This window comes from Emys orbicularis, chromosome 7 (genome assembly GCF_028017835.1).
Source record: "Emys orbicularis isolate rEmyOrb1 chromosome 7, rEmyOrb1.hap1, whole genome shotgun sequence".
Taxonomy (NCBI): domain Eukaryota; kingdom Metazoa; phylum Chordata; order Testudines; family Emydidae; genus Emys; species Emys orbicularis.
The window spans coordinates 104,334,582-104,356,930 of NC_088689.1; the positions used below are offsets into that span (position 1 = coordinate 104,334,582).

At 38.8% G+C, this 22,349-nt stretch overlaps 1 protein-coding gene across 1 annotated transcript in view; it reads left to right on the forward strand.

The window, feature by feature from the left end:
* Positions 1-22,349, forward strand: part of CACNA2D3 (calcium voltage-gated channel auxiliary subunit alpha2delta 3) — a 729,039-nt gene that overhangs the window by 388,192 nt on the left and 318,498 nt on the right. Inside the window, exon 11 of the mRNA XM_065407986.1 lies at positions 10,072-10,185. Coding sequence (XP_065264058.1) covers positions 10,072-10,185 — 114 coding nt within the window. The remainder of the gene's footprint in view (positions 1-10,071; positions 10,186-22,349) is intronic.

The window sequence follows — 22,349 nt, forward strand, 5'->3', positions numbered from 1 at the left end:
CAGGGGGGCCACGGGGCTCTGCACACTGCCCCTGCCCCGAGCACCGGCTCTGTACTCTCTTTGGCTGGGAACCGGCCACTGGGAGCTGGAGGGGGAGAGGTGACTGCTGGTGAGAGCGGCGCAGAGCCGCTTGCGCGCCTCCAGCTAGGAGCCAGACCTGCTGCTGGCCGCTTCAGGTGCAGCGCAGTCTGAGGTGCCAGGACAGGTGGGAAGCCTGTCTCTGCACCCCGGCTGCGCTGCTAACCAGGAGTCGCCGGAAGTAAGTCCACGCCCCAACCCTATGCCCCAATCCCCTGCCCCAGCCCTGAGCCCCCCCAAACCCGGAACCCCTTCTTTCACCCCAAACCCCTCATCCCTGGCCCCACCCCAGAGTCTGCACCCCAGACCAGATCCCTGACCCCCTCCTGCAACCCAACTCCCTGCCCCAGCCCTGAGCCCCCTACAAACCCGGAGCCCCTCCTGCACCCCAGATCTCTCATCCCCGGCCCCACCCCAGAGCCTGCACCCCCAGCCCAGAGCCCTGACTCCCTTCCACACCCCAACCCCTTGCCCAAGCCCTGAGCCCCTCCCACACCCCAAACCCCTCATCCCCAGCTCTGTTGGGTTGCAGTCATCAACAATTTTCTTCAATTGGGTCCCCAGGAAAAAAGTTGGAAAACCACTGCATTAGACTACTCTCGGTCTTGAAGTACCCTCAGTTAAATATGAGTTTACCACTTACATTATTTTTTTTGGTAATGGTTAATGTCGTTGTATTAGTCTCTATATTTGACAAACATTTTAGGAACATACACAGTTATAAATGAGCAAATGATTGTTACTGCTTTTACTTTTAGCACAAAGATTAATATGTTTTAGACAGCTTTGTACAAAAGTAACTATCTGAAGAGTTTTTATAACTTATCATTTCTGTCTTCCCATATTCATAGAGAGAGAAATGCAAAATTCTCTTGATTTCTGTCTAGACATAGACCATTTGGAAACAGTTCAGAGGTATAATAATATTTCTATTATTTATTGGCCAAAACATGAGGTCAGCTTTTGATTTCTGATAACATTCCTGTGAATAATGTCTATGTACAGTCATTTCAGTCTGAACATCATAATGGGGACAACCCAGTACAGCTCAATTAGTTTTCCTTTACCACCACTACCATAAAAAATCATGTTGCGTTCTTTGAAAGAATATCTCTTACAGAATAGAAAGGAATATTTTAATTAAAATCAGGCCCATTATCTTTGCCCAAGATGTTTTCCCACACAAGGTAAATATCAGAATGAGTGATTATTGCATTGTGCTTTCATGTAGTATAGTTCACAAAGATCCTTTCTTGGTAATTCCTGGCAAATCTGAAATACATTATCATGCTTTATTTTCCAACAGAGAACAACTCTAGCCTTATTTTGATTCAACTGACTGTGTGCTTCTCTGAGAATTTCTTTTAGAGAGAACAAGCAAATAAAAAGAAAGGCGGAGGGGAAATGAGTGAGAATGAAAGAGAAATGGGTGTCTGCCGAATTTTTATTTTTAATTGCACCAATTATAACCTTGACAACTATTTTAGGTTTAAAGCCACTGGTTGCAACTTTTATTGAAATAAACATAGATTTAAGGTTAGTGTATGGGGAACCCTGTGATCATGATTACCTCATAGTGCAAGTGCCAGGCCAAAAGCCCAGGCCAACGCGTAGGATTGCAACTTCTTTCAGTGCAACAGTCAGGCCAAAGCTTCTCCTAAGGGAATGGGCTCATCTCTTTCTGCAACTAATTATAAGCAATTACCTCTTTCATCAAGATGCCCATATGGATGAGCACTTGAAAAATTGCAAATTACCTTATCACAAAACTACAGTAAGGCCTATCAAGCAAGGCATGAGTACCCAATGCAATCACACAAGGCAAAACCAGCATAAACTGAACTCGAAGGGGGTAAAGGAAAGGTGACTGTATGCCACCTTTATTGTCCAAAGTCCTGGGCCTGGCAGGGAGCTGCTTGGCAGGGAAGGCTGCTCTAAGGTGAAATACCAGCATCCAGGGATCACTGGGACCTAGTACCACAGCCCACTTATCCTTTTACCCAGGAACAGCTCTAATGCCCAGGGCTAGTTTCTTAACAATAAGGTTATTTCAAAATGATACTACATGAAACCCCACTCTGAAACTTCTCTTAGAGGCTAGTTTATTCCTAGTGAGTCTTCCGCCAGGAACCATCTGTCCCAGCCTGAGTTCTTTTTGTCTGAGGTCTACTCCCATCTTCCTTCTATCTGGGTGGAGTTAATTACATAAGTGAATCAGTAAAAGCCACTTAACATTTTCCCTACATGAGCAACACTTGCTAAGAAAGGAAATGTGAATACTCATGGTATTCATGAGCTCCTAGGTGTTTGTATTAAAATGTGTAAGGCACTTAGATAATACGGCACTGAGTGCAGTATAAAGCCTACTTTAAAACCTAGTTACGTAAATAGATAGCAGAGAGAATTAAGTGAAATCATGTCCGACTGAGCTGTAACCATGGTGAGTGAGAATCATTGGGAAGGCAGTGATGGAACATACTACATGTACTTTCAGACCTGACTGGCATAGAGTAATGTCTTCCTCCATTTATAATATAAAAATGCAGGTAATAGCTTCATATATTTTTACTTTACATATGTATAACATGCTTTAGTTGGGGTTGGTCATGCTTTGAGCAGGGGGTTGGACTAGATGACCTCCTGATGTCTCTTCCAACCCTAATCTTTTATGATTCTATGAACATGGAAATATGTCTGCTATATACATATACACGCATATACTCTCTTACAAGTGTGCTTTTAAACAGCTTTGTCCAGAAGGATGCTACTTAATCTCCCTTAGAAGGGGACTTTAAACTATTTTCCACTTCATCTGCAGTATGTGACCTTTAAGCGGTAGAAATCTGTTCTTGTACATTACAGGTTAGTTAGGGGTGTGTCACTCACACAAAAGCTATTTATCACACAAATAGGCTATTGAGATTCTGGCTGGGTTTTTAGGATGGTTCAGAGGTTACAGTAATTAAACTCAGTTAATTTTGTCTCGCAATTACCTGCATTTCAGTTTCAGTATTTGCTTAGTTTGTTAATACTAATGTCTTTGAAGTTGAAGTTGTTGATACTAATGTATTTGAAAAGCACATTTAAATCCACTCCCAAGTTCTTTCCAACCATTGATTTATGCAGTATTCATTAGTTGCTGCAAGAATACCAATGTGCTTGGTACAGTAGTTAGCACCTACTATATCATGTGACAACTGCAATTATCTCTTTTGGTGATGAATGCAATCTTTGCAGTGATTACCTTTAAAAAAAATCATAGCCAATTAAATAAAATTCTGTGACATTTCAAAGACTTAATCACAACCAAATGCTCTAAATGTCAGGATGCATTGAAATTTTCACTGCTAACTGATGAATCACTGAGTTAATTGTAGTTCATCATAAGGCCCTTGTCATTGTTATTATTATGGAAAACACTTTCATCACTCTTGCTATTCAATAAAAATAAAGTTCTAGACAAATATGAGGAGCTATTACTCATCAAAGCATTTGAATTTAATCACATTCTTCAAAATATTCAAACAGTAGAGTACCATGTAGAATAATGTGGATGTAGACAGAGAATAGTAATGTTTTAAAATAAATATATGAAGACATCCCACCTCCACCATTCACCATACTTTAGATATTCTATCATACTTTGCACCTTTTTTCCATAATTTAGTTAGGATAATTTAAAAAGAGTAGTCCATGTGAAGAATCCTCCTTTTGCCAAAGTAACTTTCTGGATATGGGAAAATGTTAGATCTAAGGACATCGTAATGAAAGGAATGCCACCTTTCTCACTCATAGACTGGATGGGATTGGAAAAGTAGCACAAGTCAGAGACTTAAAATTGCAATTACAAAAGGTCTGAACCACAAGATGCCAGAGCTATTTACAGTAATTTTGGAAGAAATATGATTTAATTTCAGTGCCTCAGGGATCTTGGTCACGATCCAAAACCTGCTGAAGTAAATAGAAAGATTTCCAAACAGGGACATTCCATTTTCTCAGTGCCTCCAGCTCTATTACTTCATCAGTAGATCTACTTACAAACAAGTCATCTGTAAACATCTGATGGGAAAAGAAATTCCAGTGCTAAAACACAAGTAGGCTAACCTCAAGATTAGACAAAGCCTTCAGAGGCTTCATGCTGGAGACCCAAAGTATCCTTTCTTTGAGTGTAGGGAGAAGGATAATGGAGATTCATTTGGGGAAAATGCAATTTAAAAAGGAGAATTATATCTGTGTTTATATCTGTGTTGGAACAAATTGATAAATTAAACAGCAGTAAGTCACCAGGACCATATGGTATTCACCCAAGAGTTCTGAAGGAACTCAAATGTGAAATTGCAGAACTACTAACTGTAGTCTGTAACCTATAATTTAAATCAGCTTCTGTAACAGATAACTGGAGGGTAGCTAATGTGACGCCAATTTTTAAAAAGGGCTCCAGAGGTGATCCCGGTAATTATAGGCCTGTAAGCCTGACTTCAGTACCGGCCAAACTGGTTGAAACTATAATAAAAAACAATATTGTCAGACATATAGATGAGCATAATTTGTTGAGGAAGAGTCAACATGGTTTTAGTAAAGGGAAATCATGCCTCACCAATCTACTAGAATTCTTTGAGGGGGTCAACAAGCATGTGGACCAAGAGGATCCAGTGGATATAGTGTACTTAGATTTCCAGAAAGCTTTGACAAGGTCCCTCACCAAAGGCTCTTACACAAAGTAAGCTGCCACAGGATAAGAGGGAAGGTCCTCTCATGAATTGGTAACTGGTTAAAAGATAGGAAACAAAGGGTAAGTATAAATGGTCAGTTCTCAGAATGGAGAGAAATAAATAGTGGTGTCCCCCAGGGGTCTGTTCTGGGACCAGTGCTATTCAACATATTCATAAATGATCTGGAAAAAGGGGTAAACAGTGAGGTGGCAAAATTTACAGATGATACAAAATTCCTAAAGATAGTTAAGACCCAGGCAGACTGCAAAGAGCTACAAAAGGATCTCTCAAATCTGGGTGACTGGACAGCAAAATGGCAGATAAAATTTAATGTTGATAAATGCAAATTAATGCACATTGGAAAGCATAATCCCAACTATACATATAAAATGATGGGGTCTAAATTAGCTGTTACCACTCAAGAAAGAGATCTTGGACTCATTGTGGATAGTTCTCTGAAAACATCCACTCAATGTGCAGCGGCAGTCAAAAAAGCTAACGGAATGCTGGGAATAATTAAGAAAGAGATAGATAATAGGACAGAAAATATCATGTTGCTTCTATATAAATCCATGGTATGCCCACATCTTGAATACCGTGTGCAGATGTGATTGCCCCATCTCCAAAAAAAAATATCAGAATTGGAAAAGGTTCAGCAAAGGGCAACAAAAATGATTAGGGGTATGGAACGGCTTCCGTATGAGGAGAGATTAATAAGACTGGGACTTTTCAGTTTGGAAAAGAGACGGCTAAGGGGAGATTGAGGTCTATAAAATCGTGACTGGTGTAGAGAAAGGAGATAGGGAAGTGTTGTTTACTACGTCTCATAACACAAGAACTAGGGGTCACCAAATGAAATTAACAGGCAGCAGGTTTAAAACAAATAAAAGGAAGTATTTCTTCACACAACACACAGTCAACCTGTGGAACTCCTTGCCAGAGGATGTTGTGAAGGCCAAGACCATAACAGGGTTCAAAAAAGAACTAGATAAATTCATGGAGGATAGGTCCATCAATGGCTATTAGCCAGGATGGGCAGGAATGGTGTCCCTAGCCTCTGTTTGCCAGAAGCTGGGAATGAGCGACAGGGGTGGATCACTTGATGATTACCTCTTCTGTTCATTCCCTCTGGGGCACCTGGGACTGGCCACTGCCGGTAGACAGAATACTGGGCTAGATGGACCTTTGGTCTGACCCAGTAGGGCCATTCTTATGTTCTTATATTCAAAATCACTTTGGAATATTGACTAAAGTGTCTGTGAGACCAGTTCATTCAGAGATTGTGTAGTGCGTTTGATACTAACTCTGTGCTGTGCTAGAAGAGATGGCAAGAATGACTGCTTCTTTATCCTGTGCTGGGAATACATACGTACTGGGTGACTGTACAATACTAAATATATAACATCATGAAGCTTTAGTAGGGGGTGACAGTCATGACTGCCTTCCAGTAACTGTGTCCCCAGATCTCACCCATGGACTGCTACCATGATATATGTGTTCCCTTGTTGAGGTGAAGAATGTTTTTGAACATCAGCAAATTTATTTATTGTTGTTGTTATCTCTCAGTATTAGATCATCAGGATGTTTGGGTTTTTAAACAAATAGCCGTCACAACATGCGTGATCTTTAAGCATAAAAAGGAGAAAGCTACTGTCTAAAATGTACCCCCTGAGTCACCAGTAAATCCTGACCATGAAGCGACTCCATAGCTTTGTGTAGTCAGGAGTTCTTTTGAACCCTCTGTAGAATTTCTGCATTTTAGATGTTCTGATGCTCTCGTTCTCCTTTGACTTTCCCTAAAATTCTCGCAGTGCCTACGAACATTATCTTCTGGAGGTCACTGTCCATGATGTCTTGTGCTCCCAGCATGTTCTTGAGCTGCTCATTCACACCCGTAGGGATCACGCTAAGTGCTCCAGTAATCACTGGGATTGTCTATGTTCTAATTTTCCATAATCATTCCACTTTGTGGCAGAGTTCTTCATACTTTGCTATCTTTTATGTTTTTTTTTGCTGGTGTTATCTCAATATCAATTAATATGGTCTTGTTTGTCTTCTTTTCTGTAACAACTATGTCCAGCCTGTTTGCCTGCAGCATTCAGTCTGTGAAACTTGCCAGTTCCCATAAAATCTTAACTTCTTCATTCTCTCGAGCGCTTTCAAATCAGTGGTTGTAATTCCACATGGTTCATTTAAATGAGAATTTGCCACAGAGGCTCCAGTGCAGACACTTGGCAACCTCGTTGTGTCTGTTCATATATTCTCTCCCAGCCAGGCTCTTGCAGGGGGTCAGCACATGCGCCACCATCTCTTCCTTTTTGGAACACATTCTGCAGTTTGGAGAGGAGTTCTGTTGGTCAATTTTGTTGCAGTCATAATTAAGCCTTAATGACTGCTCTTGTGCTCTCATAGTGAGGCTTTCTGATTCTCTTTAGAGATATCCTTCTACAAGCCATGAGTTTGTTAATCCTCTATCACTAAGGGGTATGATCCTTCACCATCACTATCCCTTCATTGATTTCTATATAAATCTTTTGAGTCTTTCTTTGGCAATTTGCTTTCTCTTTTCTTCTGTGCTTTCTGGGCTGGGATGCACACTTGGCCATTGCTTATTACTGCAACCAGATGATCTATTACTCCGTCACGTAGTTGGATGTACATCCTGTCCATGTCTTTTCCTCTTCAGCCTGAGGTGGTCTTTGTGCCTTTTGTGTGAACTATTCAGCTTTTTGTTCAAGAAGCAGCATCAATTTCATGCTAATACTATCCAGAATTGCCATAAGAACTTTCCACATTGTTGGTAAACTTGTGATTGGGATCACGGTGGCCTCCTTCCTTTTATTTATTTATTTATTTTAAATATATGGATGATTCTCCCTGTCACCATCTTCGACTCCATTCTCAAACATTTATTAAGGCTTGGTCTACACTAACCCCCCAAATCGAACTAAGGTACGCAACTTCAGCTACGTGAATAACGTAGCTGAAATTCGAAGTACCTTAGTTCGATCTTACCTCGGTCCACACGCGGCAGGCAGGCTCCCCCGTCGACTCCGCGTACTCCTCGCGCCGAGCAGGAGTACCGCAGTCGACGGCGAGCACTTCCGGGTTCGACTTATCGCGTCCAGACAAGACGCGATAAGTCGAACCCAGAAGTTCGATTGCCAGCCGCCGAACTAGCGGCTGGGTATAGACGTACCCTTAGTGTTCAAGTAAGTAATTATGGAGAGTTGTTAGGCATTTCAGGCAGAGTCCATGTACCCTATCTGAATTAGAACCATGATTTTTCATTCTTCTCAGTACCTCATCTACTTCTGTCGTTGACATTCCTATGTATTCCTCTGTCTAGTGGCTTTTAAATTTTTATCTCACTTTTTTAATACAACAAATCAGACAGCAGATTGTATGTCCTCAGACCAGATTTCCTTCCATGAGCACTAATATTCTTCCACAGTATTTATTGGCTCTCTGTTTTTTCCTATTCTGCTTTTAATGTCGATCTGATTAAAGAATCTCTTAGTTTATCTTGTGAAGAGTCTGTTCTCTTGATACTGACAGCTTTGTGCTGAATATATTCCACACCTATGACTCAGTGATCAGTTTCGATTTGCATTGTTCCTTCACAACTCTCACATCTTTCATTCAGCTCATATTTCATCTCCAGGGCCATTCGCTTCTGTTTTCTTGTCAAATGATGTATTAAAATTCATTCAGTAGGCTGATATCCTGCTGTAAAAGCTTAATCTTTTGGTTTAACCTTTGTTTTCATGCGGGTTCTTGAATATAGGGAGTTTTCCAGTGGTTCAAATCCGCAACTGCCTTGATGTGAAAGTGCTGAGCTGCTACTGTTGCTGTAGTATAAATTATATCATTCAACTAATTAACATGTTTTGGTCTTACAGCTTCCTTGAGAGCTTCATCCAATGCTTGTACTATATCCTACAGTCTTTTCTGGTCTTCATACTTGGTAGCATTGGTCAGTGCTCAATGTCTTCTATATGTTCAATCAACAAATCATTCATATTTCCAGTACTTTCTTCTGGTGTTGTTTCACTCATAATTGTCCTCTATATTTCTTCCATTTGTAGCTAATGTTTATCCTGTATCATTGCATCTACCGATATATTTGCATGTGGTTCATCACCACTAATTTCCCTTTTTGGGCTTTCAATTTCTATTTGCATAAATGAAATAAAGGAAAGGAATATTCCATTTCCTCCTTGGAATAAAGCTTTGGTTGTCCAGCAGGCCTATGCTTGGTCATTTCTTTCTCCATGTTGTTGTTGTTGTTGTTGTTTCTCTCCTTCCAGTGTTGGAGCATTCATTTCCTCCAGCCTCTCTCTTCCGGTTTTGCAAAATTCAGGATCAGATCACTTCTTGATTTGCACTGAGTCCATTTAACCTTTTTGTTGACACTGATCTCCTGTTTTCTTGGTGCTGGGCTCTCCCCCAAGTGTGTACTGGATTCAGACTCAAGATATATGAGTTCTATTCCTGGCTCAGGCACTGACTTACTGTGTGACCTTGGGGAAATGACTTAATTTATCTGAGTTTGTGCTACATTTCCTCATCTGTAAAATTGGCATGATATTGCTTCTTAACACACACCAATTGATACATTGGTTAATATTTTTGAGGCACTTAGATACTATGATATTGTTCTTTGGTATTTGTGTAATAGAAGAGGAAACAGTTGTTATGAGGTATTCACTAGGAGTTGTATGACAGCCTGATAAATTTGAAGATATGCATATATAAATACTAAAATTTCCCCCAAATAAAAACTTTATGGGAAAGATTCCTTAAGGAAACCAATCTTCCCTTGAGTTGCTTATGTCTACTGTGATATATATATATATAAGGTATATCTTATAGATAAGGTATGTCATAAAATGATTGCAAGGTTAAAAAAACAAACAAACAAAAAACCATCCCTCTGATATTCCACAGTACTCAATGGGAGGATTTGGTTCCATATGGGCTTTTCATTTAGTGGGTTGTTTTTTGCGGAGATAGGGAAAATGCTAGGGATGCTGTATTTATGAACGTGTATCTTCTAATTGATCAGACTGTTTATACCAGCCTGGATACGCAATAATAAATGATACCTCTTTTATTATACAAACACCAAAGTGTAGTACAATAGATGAATACATATATAATAAAAGATTACAAAAATTATGTGAAGGTTTCTTTAACCTACTTCACTGGGCGCAGGAGAGCATCTCTATAGGATCTACTCACTTAAATCTGTTACTTAAGTGACTGTTTCCTTTCACAGTTCAATCACACAGGACAAGGGAGTATTTGCAGTCAAGCCATAATGCTGATCACGGATGGTGCTGTCGACACGTATGATACAATATTTGCAAAGTATAATTGGCCAGACAGGAAGGTAAGTACAGTACAGACACTGTTTGCTGGAAAACCTGAATGTTCTTTATCCATGATAAATGTATGTCTAATGAAAAGTTTCCTAAACGTCTTTGTAATAATTTACTTAGATAGATGGGATGTTTCTCTAATGACAAAAAAGATACTTATATGATATTGTCTAGGGATGGAGGTGGCCTTTCACTGTATTAATGACCTTCTCAGGATAACAACATGGTAAGGAAATCATTACCTCTGGGGTATGTTTTTAGGATTATATAATGTTTCCTCAAAGAAAACTAATTAAAAATGGAAATGGTATCTTCATTTTCTCCTGAAATGTTTATAAAGAATGCAGTAATGGCATGCTGCTTTTAGGAGCCAGAGAAGATTGTATTGTGTGTTGTGGCTCATGTTAGGCAAGTGACATACTATATGGGTAGAATAGGAGACAATATGTCACTTAATTATATTTTTGGGTATGGCAGAGTGGGGGACAGAGTTAGCAATTGACAGTAGATCTAGTTAAAATATCTATTTTGCTCTATACACCTTGATGAGGAAATTTGGCCAAACAAACATAACTAGCCTGTCAATTAATATGCTCTTGGTAGTGGGCCCTCTTTCAGTTCCTAGTTGAAAAAGACTCTTGTATACATTGCATTCCAATGTTAAGCAGTTTTCTTTTCTCTTGCCGTTTGTTTTTGAGCCTTGCTGTCCGATAGAACAACCATGTTTTAAGGAGGATTTAGTATGTCAATCTCACTGTTGTGTTATGTACCATGTGTTGTGTGAGCACAGTCACATATTAGCTCTGAGTACTGTTGATTAATATGGAAATGAAACCTGGGGTTTCAGCAATGTATGGAATAGTACCGAACATAGTTGAATACACTTTGACGTGTGATTTTTAGTCAAGTTTCTTTTGCTAATTAAATTTCATTTATTTTCTATACTAATTTTCCTTTTTACATGAACTAAACCTCATTTATTAACAATTGGGGAGTGAGAGAAAATGGAAGATTATGAGGCTGTCTTACTGTTTCTGTTCTATGCATAGTCTTGGAAATGTTATGCTGATTACTGTCATTTCATGTAGGGAAAAATGACACACATCTTTGCCATTTCCCACTGGTTAAGAGCTTTTGATTCAGAGAATATCCATTAGTGACCAAAAGCATCTGAAGTCCTATTCCCCTCTTCAGAAACCTTGCTCACTCCTTTTGTAACTCCCCCTCCCTAGAGAAAAAAAGTTCATCTTTTGTGGCTTTTGTGCCTTTGCAAGTACCCATTGAGAGGCATGACATCCGTTCAAGAATGCAGACATGAGATTTCATTTGCATATTGTAGGGAGAGCAATAATCTTCTTGAGAAGAGGAGCTAGTCCTTGCTCAGTGGAAATAATGAAAAAGACAATATTTGTTAATTGCTTGTGACTAATTTTTGGCCCTAGTCACCTTGTTGCTTCATATGGCAATGTCCTTACCTGTGATTAGTCTAGACTAAAGGAATGTATTGTGTTAAAGAAATCTCCTTGGATGTCAACATTTGCATGTGTACTCCTCATAATTGGATGGGTCGCATCTCAATTGCCAACTAAGTTGAAATGTAACAGAAATGTTAAAATCTAATAGCATGCTTCAAGAAACACCTTCATGCTACATCTAGGAGAAATTATTTGCACTTCAAACATAGACATACTTGACCTTTGATTTTGTGTTTCCCTAATTTTCTGAGGTGCATGTTGATCAGGCTAATTTTTTAATGTATTATGTCTAGTTATATAAGAACAACGTTTTTTTCCCCATCTGACCTCTGTTTTTATTGTTAAAGCATGGGAGAGAATTAATAGTGAATAACTTATTCAATGGCAAGACTTTCAACTATTTTTCTGTTCACAAATTAACCACAAGAAAATTGTGATTTTTCTTGAATGTATCTGTCAGTTGAAATCATTATCCAGATAATTCTGGGACCAATACAATATTTGTACAGTAACTTGTTTGCCAGAAGATTGAGTATTAAAAGTCTTAGCTGTTTTTGATTAGATTTATTGTAGGATATGTTTTATTTCGTAACTGGCTCAGTGTTACTCTTAGAATTGGGCTTCTGTGGTAAATAATCTTGCTTATGAATTCTAAATTCACTTTCCACGTATTCTCTCTAACATTTGCTAAAAAAATCTCTGTTTCCATAAACATTCCAGACAGCAAACTTGTACAAATGCCTGTATTTAAACTTGTACCGAAATGCTTGTCTTTAAGATATGTAAACAAATATTTGTGGCTTCCCCAATATTCACCCAGCTGTAGTAGTGTTTTGAGATAAAGTAGCAGACTATAACTTGGATGTGATTATGCTGAGTTAATAATTTTAAACAAATGATTTATTTTTCAGTTGTTGTCTCTTCAAATTACAAAGTATTTGTAAGAAGAAAGCAAAATCCTCCATTTTATTCCTTATTCAGAATTATTCAAAGCTGTCAGTGTACAGTTTTCAACCTGTATTAATGGCCTGTGACGAGTTAGTTGTGAATACTTGATCTATGAACTTCAAAATTCATGCTGTATTGTCTAGTTAATTAAATCATGTAGTGGTGTTTTCTTCCCTGATTGGATGATTTATGAGACTAACCAGCATAGCCCCACTTGCAAATATTACAATTATATATATATATAGTTTAAAATTTGCTTGCAGTGAATAGTTGAGCATTTAAATTAAATTTGCTTTTTTGCAAGTATCAACCCTAATAAAACTTAGCTGCTTGAGCAAATACAGAAGGTGAGGCATATGGTTGGCACTAAGTTAACTTTTGAATCTGAATTAGCATTTGTTGCATTTCCCCCCCAATCTTCTCATCTCCAGCTTGGCTATAATAGATTGACTATACAAACTGAAAATATCTCTAAATTTTTAAAAAGCCATGTCAGATGCTTAGAAATAATAAGGAAATACACTTTGTAAAATGGCACTATTAAATCTTGTGACGAAAAGCTTTTCTTCCCAGAACTATGAACCATATTATCCAGTGCATCTCATCTTTCTTCTTGTGTTTTCTGATAGCTTTTAGATATATCTAGCAAATGCTAGTCTATAAAGAAGATCTCGGGGCTCTGTTAGAAGCATGGGTTCTCCGCTGAGGCCCTATGTTTTCTTAAATCATAGGGTTAGGGCTAAATCCTGCTCTCCATTGAACTTTTTCTTGAGAAATGGGAAAGGGCATCAGGAACCGCTTTCCCGCCTATATAAGCAATATGGGAGGATCTCTCCATAACAGTCAAGAAAGCTGGTTAACCTTGCAAACCCTTGCATTACATTCCCAAACAGCCATTGTGTGCAGAAGAAGGAGTATATCTGGGCCACTGATAACTAGCACAGATGCTTCATGTGAGCATGCATTTTACAAATGTGCTTTAAGGAACTTTCTTCTCTCTAATCTGCCACGAGGCCCAGCGTGAGTAGGAGGCCTGTAGCAGAGAACACACTGCTCCAGGGCAGTATTTTTTCCTTAATATTAAATGGGGTACATTTTCAAAAGTGTGGTATGTTAACTAGAGCTGGTTGGAAATCTCCGACAAAATTTCTGAAGGAAAAATATTCCAGTTTGTTGAAAGTGAAACGTGCAGAAATGTCCCCTTTGACAAAAATTCATTTCCAAGGGAAAATTGAAAAAAAGCAACTTCAAAACATTCCATTTCAACCATTTTGAAACTGAACATTCTGATTTTCCATTTCAATGACTTTTCAATTCAATTTTTCAAACTTTTTATTATAAAATATAAGATAAGATAAAATAAAAAAAAGTTGAGATCAAAGCAAAACATTTTGAGTGACCAAAACTGCAATTTGGTTTTGTGAGAAATTTTAAAAATGTTTTGATTTTCTATGTTCCTGCATGGAAGAAATTTTGAAATTGTCAAATTCTCTCCAAACTAAAAAATCCAGTTTGCAGTGTTTCCTTAGGTTTTGCATGTATGTAGCTTAGTACATGTTGCTTAAAATTGTGCCCCAGCATGTTCTGTCATTGATATGAAAACCTTGTCTGTGCTGCTATACAAGATTACTAAAACCATCTTGATATTTATAATAGTAATATATGGAGATGTACCTATCTCCTAGAACTGGAAGGGACCCTGAAGGGCATCGAGTCCAGCCCCCTGCCTTCACTAGCAAGACCAAGTACTGATTTTGCCCCAGATCCCTAAATGGCCCCCTCAGGGATTGAACTCACTGGGTTTAGCAGGTTAATGCTCAAACCACTGAGCTATCCCTCCCCCGGTCTATGTTTTGAATAAGCTGTAATTTTCCCCCCTCTCTTCCTTTTTGTTCTACTTTCTACCCCACCTTCTCATCTTTCCTAGCATTTATGTCTTATTTGTCAATTAGATACTGTGGTAGAAAGTGAAGGGCCCAAAGAAAATGCTTATGGCTCTAATTCAGAACGGGCCTTAAGCATATGTCTACCTTAATTACCTTGTTGAAAAAGGATTTTTTTCCCCATACACCAGTAATGTTAAATGATGATAATATGCCATATCTAGTGGCAGCTGCTACATCTTGTCACACATAGAGAGGGACAGATTCAATAAACATAACTGATAAATTTATTTGTAGGATCCTTTGCCAATTTTTTCTTGTCAATAAAAATCTTTTTTTTTTTTTTTTAAATGAAGAGAATGAAAACCCATTTTTGTCATACACATTTTCACTTTTACTCCTTTATTTTCAAACTATACATCTCCTTGCCTTAGGCAAAAGGTAATTTTTCTTAGATCTGTATAATCATTGATAAGAGCACTGTATTAATAATCATCACAGAAATATACCATTTGGTAATTGGTTGAAAATCTGCTTCTTACTGATAATACTTTAAGTAAAAGTAAAGAAATTCTATTGGATAATATTCAGAACATTTGAATGCTCTGTTTCCAACTAATCCATGAGAGCAGCTGGCATGAAATCAATATTGTTCATTTGGGGAGATCAGGCTAGTTTTGTGCATCATCTGAAGAATTATTACCTTGGAAAGGCTATTCTAAATGAGCTTTTGGACTGCTTCTGCTTGTGAGAATATTTTTTTCCTTTTTTGTTTTATGCAAAATCTACAATGCCCAAAAAACAAAAACAAAAAAACACAACCCACCCAAACATATTTAGATACATTCTCATCCTTAATATGTATAGCTGGTAGACGATATTTAAATAACACACCATGTTTTGTTTGAATGACTCTGGCACTGGAGTTTCATAGATTCATAGATTCATAGATTCTAGGACTGGAAGGGACCTCGAGAGGTCATCGAGTCCAGTCCCCTGCCCGCATGGCAGGACCAAATACTGTCTAGACCATCCCTGATAGACATTTATCTAACCTACTCTTAAATATCTCCAGAGATGGAGATTCCACAACCTCCCTAGGCAATTTATTCCAGTGTTTAACCACCCTGACAGTTAGGAACTTTTTCCTAATGTCCAACCTAGACCTCCCTTGCTGCAGTTTAAGCCCATTGCTTCTTGTTCTATCCTTAGAGGCTAAGGTGAACAAGTTTTCTCCCTCCTCCTTATGACACCCTTTTAGATACCTGAAAACTGCTATCATGTCCCCTCTCAGTCTTCTCTTTTCCAAACTAAACAAACCCAATTCTTTCAGCCTTCCTTCATAGGTCATGTTCTCAAGACCTTTAATCATTCTTGTTGCTCTTCTCTGGACCCTTTCCAATTTCTCCACATCTTTCTTGAAATGCGGTGCCCAGAACTGGACACAATACTCCAGCTGAGGCCTAACCAGAGCAGAGTAGAGTGGAAGAATGACTTCTCGTGTCTTGCTCACAACACACCTGTTAATACATCCCAGAATCATGTTTGCTTTTTTTGCAACAGCATCACACTGTTGACTCATATTTAGCTTGTGGTCCACTATAACCCCTAGATCCCTTTCTGCCGTACTCCTTCCTAGACAGTCTCTTCCCATTCTGTATGTGTGAAACTGATTTTTTCTTCCTAAGTGGAGCACTTTGCATTTGTCTTTGTTAAACTTCATCCTGTTTAACTCAGACCATTTCTCCAATTTGTCCAGATCATTTTGAATTATGACCCTGTCCTCCAAAGCAGTTGCAATCCCTCACAGTTTGGTATCATCCACAAACTTAATAAGCGTACTTTCTATGCCAATATCTAAGTCGTTAATGAAGATATTGAACAGAGCCGGTCCCAAAACAGACCCCTGCGGAACCCCACTCGTTATGCCTTTCCAGCAGGATTGGGAACCATTAATAACAACTCTCTGAGTACGGTTATCCAGCCAGTTATGCACCCACCTTATAGTAGCCCCATCTAAATTGTATTTGCCTAGTTTATCGATAAGAATATCATGCGAGACCGTATCAAATGCCTTACTAAAGTCTAGGTATACCACATCCACAGCTTCTCCCTTATCCACAAGACTCGTTATCCTATCGAAGAAAGCTATCAGATTGGTTTGACACGATTTGTTCTTTACAAATCCATGCTGGCTGTTCCCTACCACCTTACTACCTTCTAAGTGTTTGCAGATGATTTCCTTAATTACTTGCTCCATTATCTTCCCTGGCACAGAAGTTAAACTAACTGGTCTGTAGTTTCCTGGGTTGTTTTTATTTCCCTTTTTATAGATGGGCACTATATTTGCCCTTTTCCAGTCTTCTGGAATCTCTCCCGTCTCCCATGATTTTCCAAAGATAATAGCTAGAGGCTCAGATACCTCCTCTATTAGCTCCTTGAGTATTCTAGGATGCATTTCATCAGGCCCTGGTGACTTGCAGGCATCTAACTTTTCTAAGTGATTTTTAACTTGTTCTTTTTTTATTTTATCTGCTAAACCTACCCCCTTCCCATTAGCATTCACTATGTTAGGCATTCCTTCAGACTTCTCGGTGAAGACCGAAACAAAGAAGTCATTAAGCATCTCTGCCATTTCCAAGTTTCCTGTTACTGTTTCTCCCTCTTCACTAAGCAGTGGGCCTACCCTGTCTTTGGTCTTCCTCTTGCTTCTAATGTATTGATAAAAAGTCTTCTTGTTTCCCTTTATTCCCGTAGCTAGTTTGAGCTCATTTTGTGCCTTTGCCTTTCTAATCTTGCCCCTGCATTCCTGTGTTGTTTGCCTATATTCATCCTTTGTAATCTGTCCTAGTTTCCATTTTTTATATGACTCCTTTTTATTTTTTAGATCATGCAAGATCTCGTGGTTAAGCCAAGGTGGTCTTCTGCCACATTTTCTGTCTTTCCTAACCAGCGGAATAGCTTGCTTTTGGGCCCTTAATAGTGTCCCTTTGAAAAACTGCCAACTCTCCTCAGTTGTTTTTCCCCTCAGTCTTGATTCCCATGGGACCTTACCTATCAGCTCTCTGAGCTTACCAAAATCTGCCTTCCTGAAATCCATTGTCTCTATTTTGCTATTCTCCCTTCTACCCTTCCTTAGAATTGCAAACTCTATGATTTCATGATCACTTTCACCCAAGCTGCCTTCTACTTTCAAATTCTCAACGAGTTCCTCCCTATTTGTTAAAATCAAGTCTAGAACAGCTTCCCCCCTAGTAGCTTTTTCAACCTTCTGAAATAAAAAGTTGTCTGCAATGCAGTCCAAGAATTTGTTGGATAGTCTGTGCCCCGCTGTGTTATTTTCCCAACATATATCCGGATAGTTGAAGTTGAGTTGTTAATGTCTTTATTTATTTCCCCTTTTAATAGTTCTAAATAGAATCTTAACACTTTAAAAACCTGGAACTTCACACTATAAATGAGTTTAGATTGTTACGTAGTTTTCTCATATTCATACAAACTACCTCCACTGTTCTCAGGTTCAAACACTTCATTACAACAGATCTTAACAGCACACAGCCCGCTCCCCCCCCCCGCCAAACCCAACCCTAAGGGCTTGTCTATACTTACGCGCTGGTTCGGCGGCAGGCAATCGAACTTCTGGGTTCGATTTATCGTGTCTTGTCTGGACGCGATAAATCGAACCCAGAAGTGCTCGCCGTTGACTCCGGTAATACTGCTCGGCGCAAGTAGTACGCGGAGTCGACGGGGGAGCCTGCCTGCCGCGTCTGGACCGCGGTAAGTTCGAACTAAGGTACGTCGACTTCAGCTACGTTATTCACGTAGCTGAAGTTGCGTACCTTAGTTCGAATTGGGGGGTTAGTGTAGACCAGGCCTAAGTGTATTGAGCTCCACTAATTATTTAATATATTCATACAAAAGAACAGCTTTCTAACATGCAACCAAAATTATTCTTAACAAGGATAGTGTTTGTTGTTATGCCTTCTCGCTATAAGCAGCGCCTTGAATGGTCATGTTCCAAAGAACATCCTGTTTGATTCCCAAGGATAACTTTTGTATATCAGCTGAAGCAGTAAGTGAATTAGACACATGCTTTTGTTACCTTTTGTTGCTCCCACTACTATATTAAAATGTATGGTAGGAAATGTTATGTCAATAATTGCTCAACTATGTAAACTAGTACAACTTAAAATGTCTGAAAAGAAAATCATTGTATGGAAAACTGTTTTTCAAGAAAACAAAAACAAAATTCTTCAAGTTTGTCTCAGTAAGCCACTGATAACAATAGTTCTCTGTCCATAAGTAATATGATCCCAGTGCCTTTCTTTTGGCAAGAATTCAAAGCAGCTTTCCCTGAGATGAAACATGGCAACTAGTTAATCTTGTTAAAGTGCCATGGCATTTCCAGTGACCATGTATGGTCACTTCATCCCTCCTCTGAAGTCAGAACTTCTTGCAGCATCATGCCCTCTAATGTCATGCTGGGTATCGATTGAATACTAATAACTCAGAGCAAAAAGGATTACCAGCTTAATGAATATTATACTGAAGAAATTTTGAAATGATAAAAGTTAACACGAGGGTAACAAGTGAGTTCCTACATAGGGGTGGAAAACGTTGTAGAAGGCCAAGTTATCTAAATGTTTAATCTCACTTCCTCACACATCCCCCCTCCTGTCTGCCATGTATCTATCTGTATCTAGTATTTATACAGCCTTCCTCATCATTGTATCTGAGCATCTCAAAAAAAGTGGTGTTGGGGTTTTTTTGGTTTTTTTTTACCAGTATTCATTTCAATTTGTGTTCTCTGGCACCCTCTCCAAGAAAGCATTTAAACACATGCTTAAAGTCCCACTGAAATCAATGGTATGCTTAAATGCTTTCCTGAATCAGAGCCTGTGTTAGGTTTGGATATCATCTTCTTGGCTCGCTGTTTGCCAGGTTACTTATTTTCCACATGTATTGGGGCCACACTCGCAAGAAGCCAGAAGGATCAAATAATTTTTATTTTCTGGACCATCTCTGTTTCAAAGCCTTCATTTGGTGATGTTTTGGCACATTCAGTCTCTGGAAAGGGAAAGGGAAGCATTAAATTCACTGAACTGCAGCACTCCCCATAGGCCTGTAATCTAATCTCTAACCCAGAAAAGGCTTCATGTTTATAATTGAATGTACAGTTTTAAAGCACTGCACACTATGGTAGATGTGTTAATCCCATTGTTTCTTTATTTTTGTATACGTGTTCTCAATTTCTTAAAACTTACTCCGGTAAAGTTTAAGGACCATAGCCCACCCTGGCTGGTGCAGCAAGGGGGAACCAAAACTCTGCCTAGTGTGTCCTCTCCTACAGGAATCCTGCTGGCCAGGTTAGGATTCTTCCTATCAGGTTTGAGGTGGGTGGAAGGAGAGAAAGATGGAAATACTCTGAAGCATGTTTGCTGTTCTTCAGAAGCGTGAAAACGTTTCTTTGATCTGCTGCTGGCCTACACTTGTGGCTAAGAGTAGCATTCGTGGTAGATAGCTTGTGGTCTAGGCACTCCTGTTGTTCTGTAGACCACTATCTGTTGGAGATGTAGTACGTGGGTTGGCACATTGGCTGTCTCTCTTGCTCCTATTGTTTTGGAGTGTTCTGTGAAAATTCTGCTTTGCTGTTTATTTGGAAGGGAAATATTTTCTCTATGCTCTTTCCTTCCTTGTGAACCATTGCAACTCTGGCTTTAGAAGACAGGCTTTATCTGTGTCAGCAACCACTTAAGTAATACAAAAGTCAGGAAATACTTTAATGGAATCTTTACTCCTAGTTCCAAAGGACTGTCCATGATGCTGAAACCCTTATCAGCAATTACTGCTTGAAGTATTGTCCGGACAGACTCGTTGAAAAAAACAAATTAAATAAATATTTAATTATCACTTCATTTTTACTTTGAAACTATAAGCATTTATGTACCAACTTTTGCAGCTGCTTCATGTGGCAAGCAACATTTCTACAGCTTTGTAGATATTCATGCAGTACTTAAAATTAACAAGCAACTCAAAGATTAATTACCCTGAAACTTTCTGGGTTTTAGATTTCACGATAATACCCCACATTAGCAGACAGAAGTAACCAGATAATTACTCCTTAATTACATGGCACTTAAAAGTACATGTTATGGGATCAATAGTTATAGTGCAGTTACTGATATTAGGCGTTATGCTTTGTTAAATAAAATGATTTGTCATTGCTATAAATAAAGCTTTTTCCTTTAACATAAGAGTGGCCATACTGGGTCAGACCAATGGTTCATTTAGCCCAGTATCCTGTCCTCCGACAGTGGCTGGTGCCAGATGCTTCAGAAGGAATGAACAGAACATGGCAGTTATCAAGCGATCCATCCCCTGTCCTCCAGTCCCAGCTTCTGGATTTAAGTTAACAGTTTAAAACATTAGCTCTATCAAATAAATAAATATATAATATCTGCTTTTAATAATGCTGTGTCTTGTTTTACTAAAAAACCAATGCAGTAAGCAATACAGCTGACCAAAAAGCTACTGCATGTTAAATGCTGTGCATGAGATGAATAGCTGTGTACTTTTAAACTTTTAGTTCCATAGACTACCTTTAGGGCTCTTTCATAAATAATGGAGGTGCATGCTCTTCTCTCACCCTCCTTTTCACAAGGGTAAATGAAAGTATTAAACATATGTTCATTTATGTTGTCTGTAAACAAGCTTAAGGACAAAGGTGAAATGAAGTGGGCACTCTGACAACAGGCCAAGGGGAAATGGAGAGCTGCATCGTGGCATAATAGTGATGACAATTTATCTATTTCTTCAGCTCTGTCATCTACAGGGGTATAAAACATTTTGTAGAATTTTAACCAAGTCTCCTTAATTTCAGAACGTGGTGATGTTGCAAACATGGAACATTAGTACAGCAAATTGAATGTCCTGACTACGCTATTGTCTGGGTGTTATTAAATTGATTTTTTTTTCTAAAAAAGCTGAAGTACTTCAAAGGCAATTGTTATTACTATTGTGCACACTGTGTATTTTATTATTAGTTATCTCAAGAACAAAAGGAAAGATGTCATACATATTGTAGGTCTTTGTAAGCTACAACATAACTTAGGTTGATTATCTGTCTTTGGAGGCCCCTCTGCAGTGGGATAAGGCCAAACAAAAGCTCTTTGTGATTCTGGGATAAAGGAAAGTTACTGATCATAGAAATGTGACAGTCCTTGATTTTTGGGTTTCTTTCAGTCACCCCTTATAACTTTTGAAATATTGCTTAAAAGCCACATTCAAGAAGTACGTGTATATGTGTGAAAGCTTTCACCCTATTTGTCCCCTACCTACTAAAAAAAAGTGGAAGGTGGCTACTTTTCCCAGTATTATTACTATTATTTGTATTGCCATAGCAGCTAGAAGCTTTTGTCACGGACCAGGACCCCCTTGTACTAGGTCCTGAGCAGACACAGAACAAAAAGACAGATTGAAAGCTCTTTGGGGCAGGGACTAAGTATAAGACAATAGATGGATAAAGACAGTGGAGTACAAGGAAGCAGTGAGACAGCATTGGGCAGCAGGGTAGGCAGTGGTCTCAATAGACAGTTAGAAATAACACAGACGTGTCTGAAAGTCAGCCATTCACAGCTGTATTCCCTAATTCAGAATTCCTAGATGCTAAAGATTTCTATTAGGCCACCCTAATCTTAATTTGCTAAATAACTCCTCTTGTCACTTAAAAGAAAGAAAGAAAGAAAGAAAGAAAGAAAGAAAGAGGGGGAGATTTTGTTAAAATAAGGGTAATCAAATCTCATCCTTTTATGATGTAAATGGATTGGCACAGGAAGGACTACTTTCCCTCATGGAAAGAATTATGCATTT